The sequence below is a fragment of the Triticum urartu genome, chromosome 2 (assembly GCF_003073215.2).
Source record: "Triticum urartu cultivar G1812 chromosome 2, Tu2.1, whole genome shotgun sequence".
Taxonomy (NCBI): domain Eukaryota; kingdom Viridiplantae; phylum Streptophyta; class Magnoliopsida; order Poales; family Poaceae; genus Triticum; species Triticum urartu.
The window spans coordinates 410,594,741-410,616,079 of record NC_053023.1 but is presented as its reverse complement, the minus strand read 5'-3'; the positions used below and the strand labels follow the sequence as shown (position 1 = coordinate 410,616,079).

At 51.7% G+C, this 21,339-nt stretch overlaps 1 protein-coding gene across 1 annotated transcript; it reads right to left on the bottom strand.

Annotated features, from left to right (window-relative positions):
- Positions 1 to 65: 65 nt before the first annotated feature.
- On the bottom strand, positions 66 to 21,110 carry LOC125536927. The gene is made up of 6 exons (XM_048700223.1): positions 21,029 to 21,110; positions 8,906 to 9,248; positions 8,696 to 8,810; positions 7,393 to 7,475; positions 845 to 971; positions 66 to 429 (listed from the first exon to the last, which is right to left on the bottom strand). The coding sequence occupies exons 1-6, from the start codon at positions 21,108 to 21,110 to the stop codon at positions 424 to 426; spliced, it is 756 nt and encodes a 251-aa protein (XP_048556180.1). The 3' UTR covers positions 66 to 423.
- Between the last annotated feature and the right edge of the window lie 229 nt (positions 21,111 to 21,339).

Below are 21,339 nucleotides of genomic sequence, written 5' to 3'. Positions count from 1 at the left end.
TCACTTTTGACCCACGCTACTACTAACAATCTAGGAATTAAAAAATAAAAATAGATGTAGTACTCATGAATGGTAATGCGTCCAGTGCAAACAAAACCAACTCACAGAACCATCTCAAGATTCCATTTAACATCAGACACACACAACCATCATCATAAGGTGGGTACCTTCCCTAGTGGTCTACCACCAACCTAAACAGACCACCTCTCTAGATGTATCTACAAGGCTAGGAATTCAAACGCCGGTGGACACGAATCCTCCCTCTCACGGACGGTGGCGTCAAGGTCCTCCACATCGTCGACCTCCGGCGTCGAAATCACCTGGACGATCATCTGTGCGATGTGGCCACTGGGCTTCACGGCGAAGTCCGCTTCTGAGTGGTTGAAGAGCACAGCGCCACCGGGCCGCGCTTGTCAGCGTCGATCACCTCTGCGCCCACGTCGGGAAAGTGAAAACTTGTTAGTACGCAAATTGCATCAGTTCAACCAAATAGTACTATTAACAGTGTGCTGCAAGAATAAGAAAGCTCAATGTCAAACATCACTTTGGTTGTTAAAAATATCATTCATTCATCATATAACATTATTTTTTGTTGTCAAATCCTGTACACCAAATTCACATTTACAAGAAGTCAACTTCTCATTTCTAAATGGCTGAAAAGTGACCTATTTGGTAACAACAAATGCCAACAGTCAAATTCATATTAGCAGAGATCAAATCATAAGAATCTAAGACAAACATACAAGCACTGAAGTATATGGGGCGTCCTTCAAAAGTTCAGTCAACCCTTCATATGAATCCGACCAAATCTAATAACATAGAAGGTTTTGAGTAGAGAAGGCACCTTTGGGAATGATAACTTTGGTGGAGCTTCGACAACTTCACCAAATTTAACCTTTTCACGTCCAGGGAATTCAAGACGAGTCTCGACCTTACCGGCCTTGCACTTCTTTTTCTTCTCGTCCAGATGTCTGAAACCAATGATACAACATACTTTATTATCATACATTGCCATGAGTCAATGTGGAAGTTCTCTTAGAATATTTTGTCCTAGTTCACAAATAAAAGCTGAAGCAAGATACATGGTTTATTCTTTACACGAGGCAACATTGGATCCAAATGAATTGATGCAAAAGCTACACAATTAGAGTCAAGCAAACCAATACAGATCAAATGGTTAGACAACTTACTTCTTCATTTTCTGCTTCTTCAAAACCGAGAAATATAGAACATCCACAAAGTACATTTTCTTTAAAGTCATTCTTTCCTACGCCCCATAAAAGCTGTCACTCAAGGAGTGACATGTTTTTTATTACAAAAATTCACCACATTCTGATTAACATGGAAAAGCAAGTAGAGTTAGCAGACCAAAATTAGGTTCAAAATGTAATGCTACAGATATCCAATATTCACAACTAGTACTTTCAGGCGGCATGTCAAATCACACTGTACAGTGGCGTGTCTAGGATTACACTATGGGGGGTGCCACTAAAAAATATTCTGCACAAAGCTCACAATTTAAGTGTAATGCAAGCATTGCAAATTCACATATTGTAATAACTATGAAAATGTCGAAAACATACATGGTAGGAGTAGCGTTCCTACCGGCTCTACTGTGTAGGTTGTAGGGGCAAGGAGGAAGTGGGCGCGGCGAGGAGCGGGCGCGCCGGCGGCAGGGCGCCGTCGCGTCTAGGGTTGAGGGCGGTGGCGGCTAGGCTGCGGCGGCTAGGGTTTCCGGCTCCTCTAGGAGCCGGGCAACAAAAGATAATAATAGTCTTTATTGCTTGCATCCAAAAGAGTCTTACAATCTATATTTATATCCTAGATAACTTGTAGAAGAATCAATCCTGAGATAACTTGCCTAATCTGGATAAAACTAAGATAACTTACGGGCCTAAGCCTGCCTGTTGGGCCTGCGGCGGCCATAGACCTGGCCGGTCATAACATCTCTCCCCGCCTGCGCAAACAGCTCGTCCTCGAGCTGAAAGTCTGGATAGTGTTGACGGAAATCCGCACGCTGCTCCCAAGTCGCCTCCTCCTCCGGAAGGCCCGCCCACTGAATTAGGATGAACCAGACGCCACGACGGAGCTGAGCCTGCAACACCTTTGCTGGCTCTGGAAGAATGCGACCATCGGCGGTTGGAGAAAGCGTCGGAGGAGCCGCCGGTGGCTCGCCTCGGAAAGGTTTGAGCAGCCCCACATGGAACACGTCGTGGATGCGGGCGCGGGCTGGAAGCTGAAGACGATAGGCCACCTTCCCAATGCGCTCCACGACAGGGAAGGGCCCGGCGTAGCGAGGGCCAAGCTTGCGCTTTGCGCGCGGGTCCAGTGACTGCGTAGAGCGGTGGAGAAGACGCAGCCACACCCAGTCACCCAGTGCGAACTCCGCCTCGCGATGATGATCGTCGTAGTAGTGCTTGGCCGTCTGCTGGGCCTGAAGGAGACGCTGACTGACCTCAGCCAGCATCTCATCACGGGTGCGGATAAGGTCACCCGCTACTGCTGTCCGAGCCGTCTCCGGGTCGACCGGAAGTATAGGCGGGGGTGGTCGACCATAGACCACCTCAAATGGCGTCGCGCGCAGGGCAGAGTGATAAGAAGTGTTGTAGCAGTACTCCGCCCAAGATAGCCAGTCCACCCAAGCGCGAGGTCGATCACCTGTCACACAACGCAAATACATGGCAATGACCTTGTTAACCACCTCAGACTGAAAGTCCGTCTGAGGATGGAACGCCGTACTCAGGCGGAGCTGGACACCCGCCATCCTGAAGAGGTCGCGCCAGACATGGCCCGTGAAGACTGGGTCCCGATCACTGACGATCGACGTCGGGAACCCGTGTAGACGGACTATGCCGTCGAAGAAAGCCCGGGCCACGGATGCCGCTGTGTACGGATGGCCCAACGCGATGAAGTGGGCGTACTTAGAGAAGCGATCGACCACCGTGAGGATGACTGACTTGCCCCCTACCTTGGGAAGGCCCTCGATGAAGTCCAAGGAGATATCCGCCCAAACCTGAGACGGCACCTCCAAGGGCTGAAGGAGCCCCGCCGGTCTCAGGGTCTCTGTCTTGTTGCGCTGGCAAGTCTGACAAGACCGAACCCAGTCGCGGACCAGGGCACGATCGCCAGGGATGTAGAAGTCGGCGCGAAGACGATGGAGGGTTTTCTGCACACCCTCATGGCCCGCCGAATGAGCGAGCTGCAACACCTGGTGACGGAGATCATCATGCGCCGGAACAAAGATCCGGCGTCCATGCAGGAGCAGTCCGTCAGAGAAGCGCCAGGGCTCCTCCAAGTCGCCGACTGCGAGTTGCTGCTGAAGAAGTGCGGCGTCATCGGCCGTCGCAGTGGCGCGTCGAATGTCAGTGAAGAGACCGAACGATGGCCCGGAGCGGATGCACAGGGCCGTCCCGGCGGACGCGTCGGCGGTTGGCGCGAGGTCGGAATCGCGACGGGATAGCGTGTCGGCCACGGTGTTAAGACGGCCCGGCCGATACTCGACGGAGAAGTCGAAGCCGAAGAGCTTGCTGATCCACTGGTGCTGCGGTACGGTCGACAGCCGTTGATCCAGCAAGAACTTCAGGCTGTAGTGGTCCGTGCGAATGTGGAAGGTCCGCCCCCACAAGTATGGCCGCCAATGACGCACGGCCTGGACGAGGCCAATGAGCTCCCGCTCGTAAGCGGCCAACTTAAGATGGCGCGAAGCGAAAGGCCGGCTGAAGAAGGCGAGGGGCCCATCGCCCTGATGAAGTACGGCGCCAAACCCGGCGCCCGAGGCGTCACAGTCCACCACGAACGGACGGTCGAAGTCGGGCATCTGGAGGACGGGGCCCGTCGTGAGGGCCCCCTTGAGGGCCTCGAATGCCGTCGTCGCCTCAGCGTCCTAGGCGAAGGCGTCGCGGCGAAGCAACCGCATGAGGGGCGTCGCGGCGAAGCAACCGCATGAGGGGCGCCGCGATGAGTCCGAACTCCCGGATAAATTTCCGGTAGTAGCCAGCGAGTCCAAGGAACCCGCGAAGAGCCCGCGGTGAGTAAGGCGTCGGCCAGGCGAAGACGGCCGCCACCTTATCGGCGTCCATAGCCACTCCGTCGGCCGAGATGACATGGCCGAGGTAGGCGACGGTAGGTGTCCCGAACGAGCACTTTGAGCGCTTAAGGTGGAGGTGGTGCGCCCGAAGCTCGTTGAAGACGATGGCAACGTGCTGGAGATGTTCGGCCCAGGTGGCGCTGTAGATAAGAATGTCATCAAAGAAAACAAGCACAAACCGCCGTAAGTAGGGTCGAAGGACGTCGTTCATCAGGGCTTGGAAAGTCGCCGGGGCGTTGGCGAGGCCGAAAGGCATCACCAAGAACTCGAAGTGGCCATGGTGGGTGCGAAACGCCGTCTTGGCGATGTCGTCCGGATGCATGCGCACCTGATGATAGCCCGACCGAAGATCGAGCTTGGTGAAGAAGCGTGCCCCATGGAGCTCATCCAAGAGCTCGTCGACCACCGATATAGGGAACTTGTCCTTGAGCGTGAGTGCGTTGAGGGCGCGGTAGTCGATGCAGAAGCGCCATGTGCCGTCGGACTTACGGACGAGAAGCACCGGCGCCGTGAAGGGTGACGTGGAGATCCGGATGATGCCTGCGGCGAGCATCAGGGCACACTGGCGCTCCAACTCATCCTTCTGCAGCTGGGGGTAGCGGTAGGGTCGTACCGCCACCGGAGTGGAGCCTGGTACGAGGTGAATATGATGGTCGTACACCCGGGCAGGCGGAAGACCCCGCGGAGCGTCGAAGAGGTCGCTGTGCTGCTCCAGAAGAGAATCCAACAGGGGGTGCTCAGCCTCCGAGGACGCGGCAGCCAGCTGGAGATGTGGCACGGCAGCCGCGGCGCCCCCAATGCCCTCCCACCGGATGCGGCGGCCCTGCCGCCAGAATGTCATCATGAGTGCGTCGAAATCCCATAGGATGGGGCCGAGGGTCCGGAGAAAGTCCACCCCGAGGATGAAGTCGAAGCAGCCGAGATCGATCCCTGCACAAGTGATGGAAAAGTGTTCGCCGCCGATGGAGATGGGAACGTCGCGGGCTAGCCCATGGCACCGGAGGCGATCACCGTTCGCCACTGTGATCCGCAGGCGCTCCCCGCCCGTCGTCGGGAGGGCTAGCCGACACATGGTCGATTCGGGCAGAAAGTTGTGTGTGGAGCCCGTATCTAGCAGGGCCACCAGGCGCTCGCCATGGATCGTCACCGGCAGCAGCATGGTCTGCTCGCCCCGGATGCCGGCCAGGGCGTGAAGGGAGACGACACACGCCGTCGCTGCGGAATCCGCGGCCGCGTCCTCGGGCGCCGCAGGCGGATGTAACGGGTCGGGCGAGTCGTTCTCCTCGGTGTAGTCGACCGTCTCTAAATAAAAGAGGCGGGGGCAGACATGGGTCGGCGTATAGGGCTCATCGCAGTTGAAGCAGAGACCCTAACGGCGACGCTCCTGCTGCTCGGCCGGTGACAGCCGATGGAAGGGCCGTGTGGCAGCCGGGGATGTGGCCGTCGCGGATGGGAGAGGCCGACCCAGGGCTGAGGAAGTCGGTGCTGGCCGACTGGGCTGGCGGCCACTCCGTCCGAGTGGCGGCTGCAGTGCCTGGGCCCGCTGCTCGAAGGCCCGGGCATAGTACATGGCCGTCTGGAGATCGGGGGGATCCCGGAGCTCGACGTCCACGCGGATATGGTCCGGCAGACCGCCCACAAAGAGCTCGGCGCGCTGGGTCGCGGAGACGCCCGGCGCGTGGCATGCCAGGGCCTGGAAGCGATCGGCGTAGTCCTGCACCGTAGATGTGAATGGTAAACGGCCGAGGGCCGCCAGTCGGCTCCCGCGGATAGGAGGCCCAAAACGGAGAAGACAGAGCTCCCGGAAGCGCTCCCACGGTGGCATGCCGCCCTCGTCCTGCTCGAGGGCGTAGTACCAGGTCTGTGCTGCGCCTCGAAGATGATAGGACGCGAGCCAGGTACGATCTGAAGCGAGCGTCCGCTGCCCTCGAAAGAACTGTTCGCACTGGTTGAGCCAGTTGAGGGGGTCCTCCTGCCCTCGTAGGTGGCGAAGTCGAGTTTGGCGAACCGCGGCGGTGTCTGCTGCGGCCCGCCGTGCTGAGCAGGCGCGGGGGCTCGGAAGAGTGAAGCCGGAGGTGCCTGATCGGAGTAGTCCGGGTACTGGCCGGCGGGGCCGGATGGCCCGCCGAACTGCGAAAACGGAGTCGGCTCAACCGGGGTCGTGGTGTAGACCGGTGAAGGCGAAGACCCCGTCGCCCATGCTGGCAGGGGGGACGGGGACGGGGGAAACCGGACCTGATGGATCGGTAACCCGGTAGTCGAGGCCGCGCCCGAGGTGGTCCCGGCTGATGAGGGCGCGGAGAACGGCGGTGGACGCAGGCCCTGGGACGCCGTCGGCGGCGACTGCTGGGCCGGCCATGCGGGGAACGGCGTCTGCTGAACCGGCCAGACGGTGGGCGGTGGCTGCTGCAGCCAGGAGGCGGCCGAGGTGGCCGGCGGCAAAGGCCAGAGGGGCGCCGCGGCCGGCGTTGGCCCGGATGCCAATCCCGCCTGGATCGGCCCGAACGGGGGCCCGCCGTACGCGGCCGCGCCCTGGTACAGTCCTGGTGGTGGCGCGAAGGGGCTCGCCCCGCCCCCGTACTGCGGCTGCTGCTGTAGGAGAAGACCAGGGGCGGCGATCGGGGCCGACGGCGGTTGAGCATAGGCCCCGGCCCCATATTGCTGGTGGAGCTGAAGCCCGTGGACGGCGGTGACGAGGTGATGTAGCATGGCGGCGAGTTGCTCCGGAGACAAGGCGGCCAGCGGCGATGGTGGAGATGCGCCCGGAGACGCCGGTGCAGGTGGTGCCGAGGAGGAGACGGGACACGGCAGCGAGGTCCCGGCGGATGCGGTCGGCGCGGTGATGCTTGGCGCCGTCGTCATGGGCGCGGTGGTGCCGACGGGCAGCGGCGGCGGTGATGGCGGCATCGACATGATCGCAACGTGGTCTCTGAATACCAAATTGGTAGGACTAGGGTTCCTACCGGCTCTACTGCGTAGGTTGTAGGGGCAAGGAGGAAGTGGGCGCGGCGAGGAGCGGGCGCGCCGGCGGCAGGGCGCCGTCGTGGCTAGGGTTGAGGGCGGCGGCGGCTAGGGTTTCCGGCTCCTCTAGGAGCCGGGCAACAAAAGATAATAATAGTCTTTATTGCTTGCATCCAAAAGAGTCTTACAATCTATATTTATATCCTAGATAACTTGTAGAAGAATCAATCCTGAGATAACTTGCCTAATCTGAATAAAACTAAGATAACTTGCGGGCCTAAGCCTGCCTGTTGGGCCTGCGGCGGCCATAGACCTGGCCGGTCATAACAATACATGGTTACTACCTTGTTTGTCTACACCAGACTTGCACATGCTTCTTGTTCTGAAGCAGTCCCATGTTCTTGAGTGTGCCCTTCAGCAGCCTCTTCTACTAGAGCATTAGGAGCAGTAGCAAATAACTAGTATCATCATTAGTCAGTACCAAGCACCACTTCAAAGGAATTTAAAAAGGAAGATAAGAACTACTCATACTATATGCCAACCAACATCCACCCAGTTCAGAAGAAAGCGTATATGCTAATATCAGAAGTTCAGAACCATATGAATGAAACTCGGGATTACAGGAGAACTGCTTTCACCTGACAGCGCAACAAGAGCAACGAGTAATATACATACACATTAACACTAGAGCTAGCTCAATTTACACTAGGACTACTCCGGTTATCAACATAAAGAGGCGAGAGGCCGAGAGGCTCAGACCTCGAGTCAGAGGCGAGAGCTCCAAGCCTCCAACAGGATGTGAGGATGACCGCCGACCGCCCGACCAGCCACCCGCCAGCGGCGCAGCAGCAGCGCCAGTCGACACGCGCCCACGGCCCCACGCCGGTCGCCGTCCCCGCCGCCACGAATTGGCGAAGCAAGCTAGGTTTCGGTCTATGCCTCACTGTGGTGAATCGATTCGTGCAGCTCGCTCTGTTGTGGCCGTGGCGTTGTAGTGTCCAGCAGTTCCCAAAAGGCCAAAAAGCTCAAGAACACACTCCAGAGACTCCAAGAACTCCAAGAAAAAACAGCAGCACGTTGCAGGGGCCTTCACGTTCAGCTGGTGATTCTACATACTGTTATCATAAGGGATGGACAAATCTAACACGACTAGGTTATGCGACGATTTACAGCAAAATCAGATAGCTAGCACTATAGAGGAACACCATTGTTAATACGCATGTGCTTTCGAGAATGATTGGCTGTAACACAGGCAAGATCTCTGACACTAAACCCTGAACATGAGATGTAATATAGGTGTTTGTCTAGTCAATTCTTGCGAAGCGACTGATGGACATCAAACTAAATCCGATACTTGCAGCATACACCACATAACACTGAACATTCCCATTAACAAACTTTCCAGTACATTACAGATAAACTGGTGGGGGGTGGTTCGGGACCAATTTGACTGGGTCAAGCGTGACACACACAGGCTGAAGTGATAAATCCAGGACAAAGAAACCAAGAGTATCCCTACTAGCTGAATTTTTTAGTCTGAAGTATGTTACAGATACCATAGTAAGACAGAAAAACAATCAGATGAGTAGCTAGATCAGTCAATAAAAAGGGGGAGGGGAGGGGCAGGGGCAGGGCAGGATAGCTCACGAGGTCGAGGATCTGGAGCAGGGAGCGGATGTTGGCCTCGTCCATGGAGCGGACGTCCTGCTCCACGCAGGTCCCGAGCTCCAGGAAGCCCCTCTGCTTGCTCCTGTACATCATACTGCGCGCACGCAGGTGTACGCGGCCTCACAATCAACAAACCGTTCTTGCTGGCCCAGAGGCTGAAGACTCGAAGGGGTAATGGAGGAGACGCACCTGTTGACGAGGCGGCGGCGGCTCTCTTCGTTGGAGAGGTCGATGGCGGTGTCGGCGGTGTTCTGCTCGGTGGAGGCGGTGACGGAGAGGAGGCGGCTGGAGGCCGCGGAGAGGATCGCGCGCGAGGAAGCTGGAGAGGGGATGGCGCGGCGGAGCTGGAGCGCCCGGCGGAGGAGCGTGGCCGGCGAGGAACTGGCGGGCGTGGGTGGTGGCGGCGGGGAGGAGATCGTGGGGGAGAGGAGGTCGACACAGGGGTGGGGGTGAGGTCGCGAGAGTTCTTTTTTGAGGAATTCACGAGAGTTCGGTGGTGCGAGTGGATCGGGGTAGTAGTAGCGTGGGGTGTCTCACGTGCGCCATAGCTTTTCACCTAGACTAGCCATAGTGGGGTAATTTAGATAGTAACTTAACATATTTTAAGACAATTTTGTTTATGTGACAAATATTTAATGAAGAAAGAGGTGTTTGGAGTAACATAATATATTACTGTAACATAGCGCTTCCTGAGGCAAAATGAGTCTATAAAACAATAAATGAAACAAACTATGACACTACTATTAAGATACTTTGCACTATGAGGGTAGTAACTTAGACTAGTGTCATACATAGTAGCGTTGTTTTTTTTGGTACGCTATTAGTAAATATCTCTCGTAGACAGGATGTAATAGTAGCGCATGTGATAAAACCTGCGCTATTACTAAGGCTGGTTATAGTGGGGAGTAACTTAGACTAGTGTCATATGTATGACACTAGTCTAAGTTACTACCCTCATAGTGCAAAGTATCTTAATAGTAGTGTCATAGTTTGTTTCATTTATTGTTTTATAGACTCATTTTGCCTCAGGAAGCGCTATGTTACAGTAATATATTATGTTACTCCAAACACCTCTTTCTTCATTAAATATTTGCCACATAAACAAAATTGTCTTAAGATATGTTAAGTTACTACCTAAATTACCCCACTATGGCTAGTCTAAGTGAAAAGCTATGGCGCAGGTGAGACACCCCACGCTACTACTACCCCGATCCACTCGCACCACCGAACTCTCGTGAATTCCTCAAAAAAGAACTCTCGCGACCTCACCCCCACCCCTGTGTCGACCTCCCAAACAAACACTACTAGTAAACTTCTATGTATAAGCATTTTTCTAGTATTGAAGCCACCGTACCACTACCTTCAACGGAGTAATACCAGGCCTAGAGGCCCGCTGCACGGGCTCTCTATTACTAGAGGTTGTATTCGGTTCTTCCGACAACTTCCGAAGCGAAAGGTTAACTTTCTACATCGCTCTATTCCGAAGTGGCTATCAGGCACTACTCGGAAGAGCGGCTTTCGCTCGTTTTAACGCAATCCTGCATTACGCTACTCTCAAGCTTAAGATGCCTGGTCCACGTGGCACCATCACAATTAGCGGAAATACTGAGCGTGCTCTACGCATGGAAGAATGTGTGGCGGCTTTAGCCGCCGAGCACTAGACGGCCTCACCAACAAGAAAAAATGACAGGTCGTCAAGACCACGGACATGGTTAGACGAGTCCAGTGCACCACTACATATACATGAGATTGGTTTGATGATCAAGCCCTCCTAGACGGTACCAGGGGCTTCCCGCGTGTAATCAGGGCTAGTCCGGCTCAACTTGACTTATCTTGAATTTTAATAGTTTATTGATAATAACCAATTTTTTGGCACGGCAACTTTCACCTAAGTTCTTCTCTTTTACAGATGACAATCGTGCTATACCCGTCCAGGACACGGCACAACGGAGACACAGGCGCAGACGTGCAGCAGGGACCCGCTCAAAGGTTTCTTTTTAAATTAAGACCCTGCGTAAACCTTTTTTACTGTCTCTTGTTGTTCACATCCTTCGGATACTCAATACAACCAAGAAGGATGCCGACGTATTGGCATCTGGCCACGTCAGGATATTGCACGTACCTGGACACCCGGGGTTTATTATTAAGGGCATTGTTCAGACCGGCATATGTTATAAAGACTGAATACCTTAGGGAGTGTTCGGCGTCGCGAGTTTTGCCTTATATGCATCAGCTCCGAATCATGTCTTTGGTCAAATGTTGGGTTTGCCCGGCTTCCATGTTTTGGTACCTTACGTTCCGTTATATCGGCTAAGGTAGCACTGGGAGAACTATTGCGATTGTGTCCTGGTTCATCCGGATGAGCACCTCAATAGAGAAAGCCGAAAATTGACTGTCATGATATAGCGCGAGACTGGTCAACCACTCGATGACTCAATGGAATCTTCGGGATTCCTTCGCATTAACGAAGGGCCGTTTCCCGGTCATGTACGTACGCGCCCCGTATTCGGATGAGCGCAGAAGTACCAGGGGATATATAGTAGCCCCACTGTCAAACTCCTATGGCTAAGTGAAAGTGTTAAAGCAATATAGTCTGATTGCCTTGTTCGCTGCGCTACCACCTCCTTAATGGACCAAGACGTTGGATCAAGTGTGAATACACGTTTTTTGCGAACACCTCCGCATTATATACGTGGGGGCGGAAGCCGATGACTCCAAACTTTCAGGTTATATACATATATACATAAACGGCCGGACAGGAGGCATCATAATACTTTCAGGTAAAAGTATAAACACAGCCTTGATAACTCAATAAAACATTGTTCTTACAATGGGAGTACATGTCACTAGAACATGATATTCTTCGAGCACTGAGCCTCTATCGAACAAGCGCCTTCAAGGACTTCTTCAAAGTAGTGCTCGGCAGCCACTCGGCCCATGGTTGAACCCTGTGTTGCAACAGTGGTGGCCTCCATCTCTGCCCAGTATGTCTTGACACGGGCAAAGGCCATCTGCGCACCCTCTATGCAAGCCGACCTCTTCATAGCATCGATGTGCGGCACAGCACCAAGGAATTGTTGCACTAAACTAAAGTAACTATTCGGCCTTGGCCCTCCCGGCCACAGATGATCCACAACGGACCTCATGGCGAGTCCGGACAACCTATGGAGCTCGGCCCACTCGGACGCACTGGAGCATGGAATTGTGACCAGAACAACTTTTCCACTTCACGATCTCTTTGATCCTTGAAGTACTCGGCCGCGTCACCAGCACTTGCCGCCAAATCCACGTAGGCGTCCGCAGAACTCCATAGTTGATCTAGCGGAGCATACTTCGGATCTCCGAACTTAGTCCGCAACAAGAAGGGCTTCCCAGCCACGATATCCGCAGCTTGATGCAGCTCTTCCTTCGTCGCTCTGATTTTAGAGCGGGCTTCCTTGGCTGCTACCATGGCCTTTTCCAGGTCCGTCGCCCGCGCTCGGCTTTCTTTTTCAAGAAACTGGTAACGGTCAGCGGCATCTTTTAACTCAATGGCCATCTTGGCTATCCTTTCCTTACTCTGGCGATGCACGGACTGTTCGGCCCTCAGCTCTTCGACCGCCTTTAGAGTGGCCGATCGCTATTCCTTGCTTGTTCATTGGCTCGGGCAAGCTCTGCCCGAAGGGTCTCCATGGTGGCAGCTCCATCTGCAGTCACAACATATTAAAGATACTGGCATCATGCTCCTCTTATTATGCGTTGATCACCGGAGAAATCACTTACCTTGTGCCTCGTCAAGCCGCTTGTTAACAAGCACGATGTAGGCATCTGCCGCATCAAGTTGCCGCTTTAGCTCGGCAAACCCATCAGTCCGGCTAGCCACTGGAGCTTCAGCCACCTGCACATAAAGGCGGTCTAGTTATTACCTGGGACTATGATCCTCTGTTTGCCGCCGTTTTCGACGACAACCAGAGTCTCAGGGGCTACTAATTGCATAGGGCACACCTAACGTGTGCGGTACCGTAAAAAACATACACTATTTCACGTACCTCAAAGCCTTTCGGCAGACTCATAAAAGCTTCATGCAATCCGCTTTTAGCGGATGAAATTCTTTCAACTATCGTACTCATTAGCGTACGATGCGCTTCTGAGATGGCCGCTTGCTCCAGAAGATCCTTTAGTACGACCGACCGTACACTATACGGTTCCGGACTCTTTCTGTTGCTCTCTTTAGGAGCCGAATACTGAGGAATCCGGGTGGCCAAGGGATTACCCGCTGGCCTTAGCGGATCAGGAGAAACACTCCTCGACGACACTTCAGGGTCGCCCGCCTCATGAGGCGGGGTGGCAGGGGGAGGTGTTTCGCTCTCCATCATCTCTGGAAGAAGATCCCCCGAAGACGAACTCTGTCGAGAAGGGCTACGATCCAAACTACAAGATATAAGCTTCGGTCATTGTCTTCAGAAGTAAGGTAGGATATTTTCACTACTAAGTACTTTTCGATTACTTACAGCTCGGTAGAGGGCTGATTCCCTTGCGGACACTGTGCGGCAAGGGTACCCCTCGGGGCAGGACCCTCTGGCGAAGATTTCTTCCCTTGTTTGGAAACCTCTATTTCCGGATCTTCAGAGGTGGTCCTCTTCCTTCCTCGGGGAGAGGGAATGTCAGATTCTTCTCCCTGGTTATCCTCCTTCGTGGAGGCGCTCATTCCCTCGGTTGGGATGAGTAATGAGTGAGGCTCGCTTTCGGCCTCTTTATTCCCCCCTTTGTCTTCCTTCGAGGGCACCTGATAAGGCGCCGGCTCCAGCATTCTGTCTAGTACTGGATTTGTCAAGCCCTCGGGAAGGGGGGCCGGACACCTGATCATCTTCTCCTTTGTTATCCAGTCCTAGTCAAAGAGCGACTTTTCAGAATGATGTTATGATAAATAACAGAAACAGCGTGTTCGGCCATGGAATTACTTACTTGGGTATCCGGGCAATTACAGCTCAGACCCGCATCCTCGGTGGTGTTCGGACACTTTATTTGTGGTCCAAAGAACAACTTGTACATCTCCTCGAGCGTCATGCCGAGGAAGTGCTGAATGATTCATGGTCCCTCTGGGTTGAACTCCCACAAACGGAGAGGTCTACATTTGTAAGGCGGGACCTGACGAACTAGCATGACCTGCATCACCGTGACCAGGTTGATGTCTCTCTCAATGAGATCTTGGATGCGGCTCTGCAATATCGGCACATCCTTTACTGGACCCCCAGTTTAGCCCCTCGCTGATCCATGACGTCAGTTGTGGTGGGGGGCCTGAGCGAAAGACAGGGACGGCTGCCCACTTGGCACCTTCGGGGAGCTGTGATATAAAACCACTCCCACTGCCACAAACTAGACACCTCTGGGAAGGAACCCTCTGGCCATGAAGCATCAGCGCTTTTGCTTATTACGGCACCTCCGCACTCTATGTGCCGCCCCTCGATCATCTTCGGCTTAACATTGATGGTCTTGAGCCACAGGTCGAAGTGAGGGGTAATGCGGAGGAAGGCCTCACACACGACGATGAACGACGAGATGTGAAGGAGGGAATCCAGGGCCAGATCGTGGAAATCCAGCCCATAATAGAACATGAGTCCCCTAACAAAGGGATCCAGAGCGAGGCCTAATCCTCGGAAGAAGTGAGAGATGAAGACAACACTCTCGTTGGGTTCGGGAGTGGAGATGACCTGCCCTCGAGCGGGCAGCCTATGCGAAATTTCGGCGGTCAGATATCTGGCCTCTCTCAGCTTCTTGATGTCCTCCTCTGTGACCGAGGAAGGCATCCACCAACCTTGGAGGTTGGATCTAGACATGGTTGAAGGTCCGAAGCGCCTGACCTGAGCCTGGGTGTTAGAACTCGAGGTGGGGGAAGGATTCGATTGAGCGTGAGAGGAAAAAGGGATAGGTCTTGGCCTCTTTATAAAAAGAGTGAATGTCAAGCGTCCTCCTCGCTGCTGTTCTGGACTCGCCTAAAATCAAGGAGTCATACCAACGGGCACGAGTGGGTTACCCATGTCCGTATTGATGAGAATCCTGTAATAAGGGGGACACGATCTCTGCTTCGACAAGACGTATCAAGAAAACCGCCTCGCGATATGTGCGGTGCTGGTTGAGAAAACGGTTCGAATAATGACCGGGCCATGACGTAACGTCGTGCTGTCAAAACACGTCAGCAGATTAGATTTGTGAAAATATTATTCTCTCTACGGTGGTATGTGGAAATTATTTTGCAGGGCCGGACACTATCCTTGTGTTCAAAATCTTCCATGGAGTATTCGGAGGAGGAACCCGCCTTGCAATGCCGAAGACAAAACTGCGTGTCGGACTCATCGTCATTGAAGCCTGGTTCAAGGGCTACTGAGGGAGTCCTGGATTAGGGGGTCTCCGGACAGCCGGACTGTTGGGCTATGAAGATACAAGATTGAAGACTTCGTCCCGTGTCTGGATGGGACTTTCCTTGGCGTGGAAGGAAAGCTAGGCAATACGGATGTGTAGATCTCCTCCCTTGTAACCGACTCTGTGTAACCCTACCCCCCTCTGATGTCTATATAAACCAGAGGGTTTAGTCCATAGGACAAGAGACAATCATACCATAGGCTAGCTTCTAGGGTTTAGCCTCTACGATCTCGTGGTAGATCAACTCTTGTAATACTCATATCATCAAGAACAATCAAGCAGGACGTAGGGTATTACCTCCTTCAAGAGGGCCTGAACCTGGGTAAACATCGTGTCCCCTGCCTCTTGTTACCATCCGCCTTAGACACACAGTTCGGGACCCCCTACCCGAGATCCACCAGTTTTGACACCGACAGTGGAGAAGCTATCTCTCATCACAAGACCGCATCCACATCCTTACTACATCCAATGGTTCAACAACAGCGGCAAGGTTAAGGTAACACGTACTGTTCGTGTGCATTTTAGTATCTCTACATATGCTGATTGTGTTGATTGTGATGTGGTACCCATGCAAGCATGTTCCATATTACTTGGTAGACCATGGCAATTTGATAAAAATTCTGTACACCATGGTAGAAATAATCAGTATACTCTTGTTCATAAGGATAGCCGTATTACTTTGCTTCCTATGACTCCTGAATCCATTTTGAAAGATGATATTAATAGAGCTAATAAAGCAAAACAGGAGAAAAAACAAGAGTGAAAATCAAATTGTGGCAAAAGAATTTGAGCAACAAACGAAATCTAATAATAAACCATCTAGTGTTGCTTCTGAAATTAAATTGAAAAGTCCATATTTACTTGCCACAAAATCTGATATTGATGAGATAAATTTCAGCAAATCTGTTTGCTATGCTTTTGTGTGCAAAGAGGTATTATTTTCATTCGAGGACATGCCTTCCTCTTTGCCCCCTGTTGTCACTAACATTTTGCAAGAGTTCGCTGACGTCTTCCCACAAGACGTGCCACCGGGATTACCACCTATTCGAGGGATTGAGCATCAAATTGACTTAATTCCCGGTGCATCGCTACCCAACCGTGCACCATACCATACCAATCCAGAGGAGACGAAGGAAATTATGCATCAAGTACAGGAGCTACTCGACAAAGGTTACATACGAATCTCTTAGTCCTTGTGATGTTCCTATTATACTAGTGCCTAAAAAGGATGGTACATCGCGTATGTGTCTTGATTGTAGAGGCATTAATAATATTACTATTCGTTATCGTCATCCTATTCCTAGGCTAGATGATATGTTTGATGAATTGAGTGGTTCTACAATTTTCTCCAAAGTTGATTTGCGTAGTGGATACCATCAAATTCGTATGAAATTGGGAGATGAATGGAAACAGCATTTAAAACTAAGTTCGGTTTATATGAGTGGTTAGTCATGCCTTTTGGGTTAACTAATGCACCTAGTACTTTCATCAGACTAATGAACGAAGTTTTACGTGCTTTCATTGGACGATTTGTGGTAGTCTATTTTGATGATATACTGATTTATAGCAACTGTTTGGAGGAACATTTGGAACATTTATGTGTTGTTTTTATTGCTCTACGTGATGCACGTTTGTTTGGTAACCTTGGGAAGTGCACCGACCGAGTATCTTTTCTTGTCTATGTTGTTACTCCACAGGGAATTGAAGTTGATAAAGCCAAGATTGAAGCTATTGAGAGTTGGCCGCAGCCCAAAACGGTCACACAAGTGATGAGTTTTCTTGGCCTCGCTGGATTTTATAGGCGTTTTGTGAGAGATTTCAGCACCATTGCTGCACCTCTCAATGAGCTTACAAAGAAGGATGTACCATTTGTTTGGGGTACCGCACAGGAAGAAGCCTTCATGGTATTGAAAGATAAGTTGACACATGCTCCTTTACTCCAACTTCCTGATTTTAATAAGACTTTTCAGCTTGAATGTGATGCTAGTGGAATTGGATTAGGAGATGTGTTATTACAAGATGGCAAACCTGTTGCATACTTTTCTGAAAAATTGAGTGGGCCTAGTCTGAATTATTCTACTTATGATAAAGAATTGTATGCTCTTGCTCAGACTTTAGAAACATGGCAACATTATTTATGGCCCAAAGAATTTGTTATACATTTTGATCATGAATCATTGAAACATATCAAAAGTCAAGCTAAACTGAATCATAGACATGCTAAATGGGTTGAATTCATTGAGACTTTCCCTTATGTCATTAAACACAAGAAGGGTAAAGAAAATGTTATTGCTGATGCTTTGTCTCGTCGCTATACTATGCTTTCACAACTTGACTTCAAAATATTTGGTTTGGACACCATCAAAGATCAATATGTGCATGATGTTGATTTTGAAGATGTAATACAGAATTGTAAAGAAGGAAGAATGTGGAACAAGTTTGTCGTTAATGATGGATTTGTGTTCCATGCTAACAAGCTATGCATTCCAGCTAGCTCCGTTCATCTTTTGTTGTTGCAGGAGGCGCATGGAGGAGGATTAATGGGACACTTTGGCGTGAAGAAGACGGAGGACATACTTGCTACACATTTCTTTTGGCCAAAGATGAGACGGGATGTTGAGCGTTTTATTGCTCGCTGCATGACATGTCAAAAAGCTAAGTCATGACTCAATCCTTATGGTTTATATATGCCTTTGCCTGTACCTAGTGTTCCTTGGGAGGATATATCTATGGACTTTGTTTTAGGTTTACCTCGAACAAAGAAGGGGAGGGATAGCATATTTGTTGTCGTGGATAGATTTTCGAAAATGGCACACTTTATACCATGTCATAAAAGCGATGATGTTGTTAATGTTGCTGATTTGTTCTTTCTTGAAATTATCCGCTTGCATGGTGTGCCAAATACTATTGTTTCAGATCGTGATACTAAATTTCTTAGCCACTTTTGGAGATGTTTATGGGCTAAGTTGGGGACTAAACTGCTTTTAGTACTACTTGTCACCCCCAAACTGATGGACAAACTGAAGTAGTCAATAGAACATTGTCTACTATGCTTAGGGATGTTCTGAAGAATAATAAGAAAATGTGGGAAGAATGCTTGCCTCATATTAAATTTTCTTATAATCGTTCATTGCATTCTACTACTAAGATGTGCCCTTTTGAAATTGTGTATGGTTTCCTACCTCGTGCACATATTGATTTGTTGCCTCTTCCATCTTCGGAGAAGGTTAATTTTGATGCTAAAGAACGCGCTGAATTGATTTTAAAAATGCATGAGTTAACTAAGGAAAACATTGAGCGTATGAATGCTTAATATAAACTTGTTGGAGATAAGGGTAGAAAACATGTTGTGTTTGCACCTGGAGATCTTATTTGGTTACATTTGCGTAAGGATAGATTCCCTAATTTGCGCAAATCAAAGCTAATGCCACGTGCTGATGGTCCTTTTAAGGTGTTAGAGAAAATAAATGATAATGCATATAAACTTGAGCTGCCTGCAGATTTTGGGGTTTGTCCCACTTTTAACATTGCAGATTTTAAGCCTTATTTGGGTGAGGAAGATGAGCTTCCGTCAAGGACGACTTCATTTCAAGAAGGGGAGGATGATGAGGACATCAATACCATTGTTACACCCACAACCCCTGCTGCTATACATACTAGACCAATTACTAGAGCTCACGCACGCCAATTGAATTACCAGGTACTTTCGTTTTTCGGTAATGACTCTAATGTTCATGAGAATATGATGCTGCCTAAATTGGATACATTTGTTTTGCTTACCAATGAAGGGCCTAGCATGGATAAGAGGGATGAACACTGGAGAAAGACCAAGCTTGGAGATGATGGCATGCGCAAGGGGATCAAGAACGGAGTTACAAGTGATGATTTCAGGTCTTTGAAGCCACCATAAGGAGTGCATGAAGCCTTGGACGAAATATACAAGATGTCACTTCATAAATTTCGTAGAGGCTATTCTAGGTGCTGCGTCACCTTATTATTGGGCCAGGCCCATGTATTTTCGAAATACTTAAGTATAGGCTATTTTTAGAGTCCGTATGTGTGGGGAAATAAGAGTTATGGTTGGTTTCGGACCCCTCCTCCAAGGGCCACGAAATCCCCCCCCCCATCTTCCTCCATATATACAGCCCTTAGGGCGTCGTTTAGACTTCGGGTTTTTTTTAGATTAATAGTTCGCCATAGCTGCAACTTCGCGTACTTCGTTTGTGTCCAACGACCAGACCAAGATGTCACAGAACCCCACCTTCATTAATAAAGCTTTCCTCTTTTATTCGCAATATCCATATTGCAATCTCAGTTTCTTGCTTGTTCTTCATTTGCTCGCAGGAAATAGACCCTCGTGGTCAGGTTGATCGTGCTCCGGCGTGGTCAATAACCCTCGGAAGTTGGTTTAGTGATTGCTAAGGCGCGACGTCTTCGCACATTCGTAGTCGGATCGTCAAAGTCGACTCCCACGGAAAACGATATCTATCTCATCGAAACATTGGGACACCTTCGCCTCTATCACAGATGCATGACATGACAAGAAGCGGTGCTAGGTGTACCCTAACGCGGTGTTAGACGATATTGGTGAAGGGGGATAACATCCGGGAAATTTTCCCGAAGTTTGGCATTTTCGGACAGGTGAAACGGAGTGGGACGGTTGCATGTTCGCTATGCTAGGGACGTGTGGCAGACGAATGTACTGCGTATTCGGATTTGTTTCGCTTTTCTGAGTAACTTTCATGTAGAAAACATTTTCATCTGAGTTACGGATTAATTTCTATGAATTTCTAAAGTTTTAAATAATATTTTGGAAGTATCTTTAACTCAAAAAAAAGAGAATTATGATGTCAGCCTGACGTCGTCATGATGTCAGCAGTCAATAGAGCGTTGACTGGTCAAACTAACGACTGGAACCCGACTGTCAGCGACCTAACTAATTTAACAGGGTTAAGTTAACTAATTTAGGTAATTAGACTAATAAAGCAAAGTTAATTAGGTTAATTAATTAATTAATTTTACTTTAAAATCCCTTTTTTATTTCTGTTTTGGGTAGGCCCTACTGTCATGGGCCCAGGTGGCCTAGCCAGGCGGTATATCGGGCGTGTGGGTGTGGGTGCCTGACGGGGCGAACCCGGGGGAAGCGTAGCCCGCCCGGGAGTGGGGGCGAGGCCGCCGGGCGCGGCGAGGCGCCGGCAGCCGCCAGCAGCGGCGAGCGGCGGCCTTAGGCGGTGGTGGGCTGCGCACGCAGCGGTCAGGGGCAGGGCGGAGCGGCGTGCAACAGCAGTTGGGGTGGTGGGAGGTAGGCACTGGCGGCGGTGGTGGGCGAGCAGGCACCATGAGCGGCCAGCAGCGGGCGAGGCCCGTGGAGGGCGGCGCTGGCGTAGGGCAGCGCGCGCGTGGCAGGCGGCGGGCGGGGAAAGGCGAGCGACGGCGTGGACGAGCGCGGCAAGCAGCGGGGCGTGGTCGAAAGCGGTGCGGCGCAGGGCGGTTCACGTACGGCGGGGCTGCGAACGGCGGCACGCGTTGCTATGGCAGCGAGCAGCAGGAGGCAATGGTGGCGGGCTCAGGCGGCAGTTGTGGCTGCAGAAGCGGGCGGAGGCGTGTGGCACGGCGATGGCGCGAGGCCAGCGCAGCCGGGGAAGCTCGATACGTGGGGTGGGTTCGGCCAGCGGGGGAGGCGCGGCTACGGGGCGGGACGAGAGGCATGCGGGGCCACCGCAGGCTGATGCGGGGCAGAGCACGGTCAGGACACGGTGAACGCGAGCTCGTGGGATGCGGACACGGTGCTAGCAGGCATCTATGGTGGAAAAGAAGAACGGAAGGGGGTTCGACGGGTGGCTCACCGAGCGGCGCATGGTGGCCGGCGGTAGTTTAGTAGCGGCAGAGCTCGACACAGACGGGGGGATTCACCGATGGGCGACGTGCATGCAAGCTCGAAGCCGAAGAGTGGAGCCTCCTCGGCTCCTGTTGTTGGGCGACAGGACGAGGCCATGGCCCGCACAGCTGCTGGATGCCCTGGCGCAGCCCGGGGTGGCGCCGGAGTGCTCGGTCGGCGGCGGGCAGCGTCAGGAGGCGTTCATCATGATGGATCTGGAAGAGGGAGAGAGAGGAGGAGTGGGGGAGCCTGGGGCAAGTGGATAGGATAGACGAGGGGGCCCCGAGGCATCGGGGGATTTTATCCCCTCGCCCACAACGCCGGCGAGCTGGTCGGGTGGTGACCG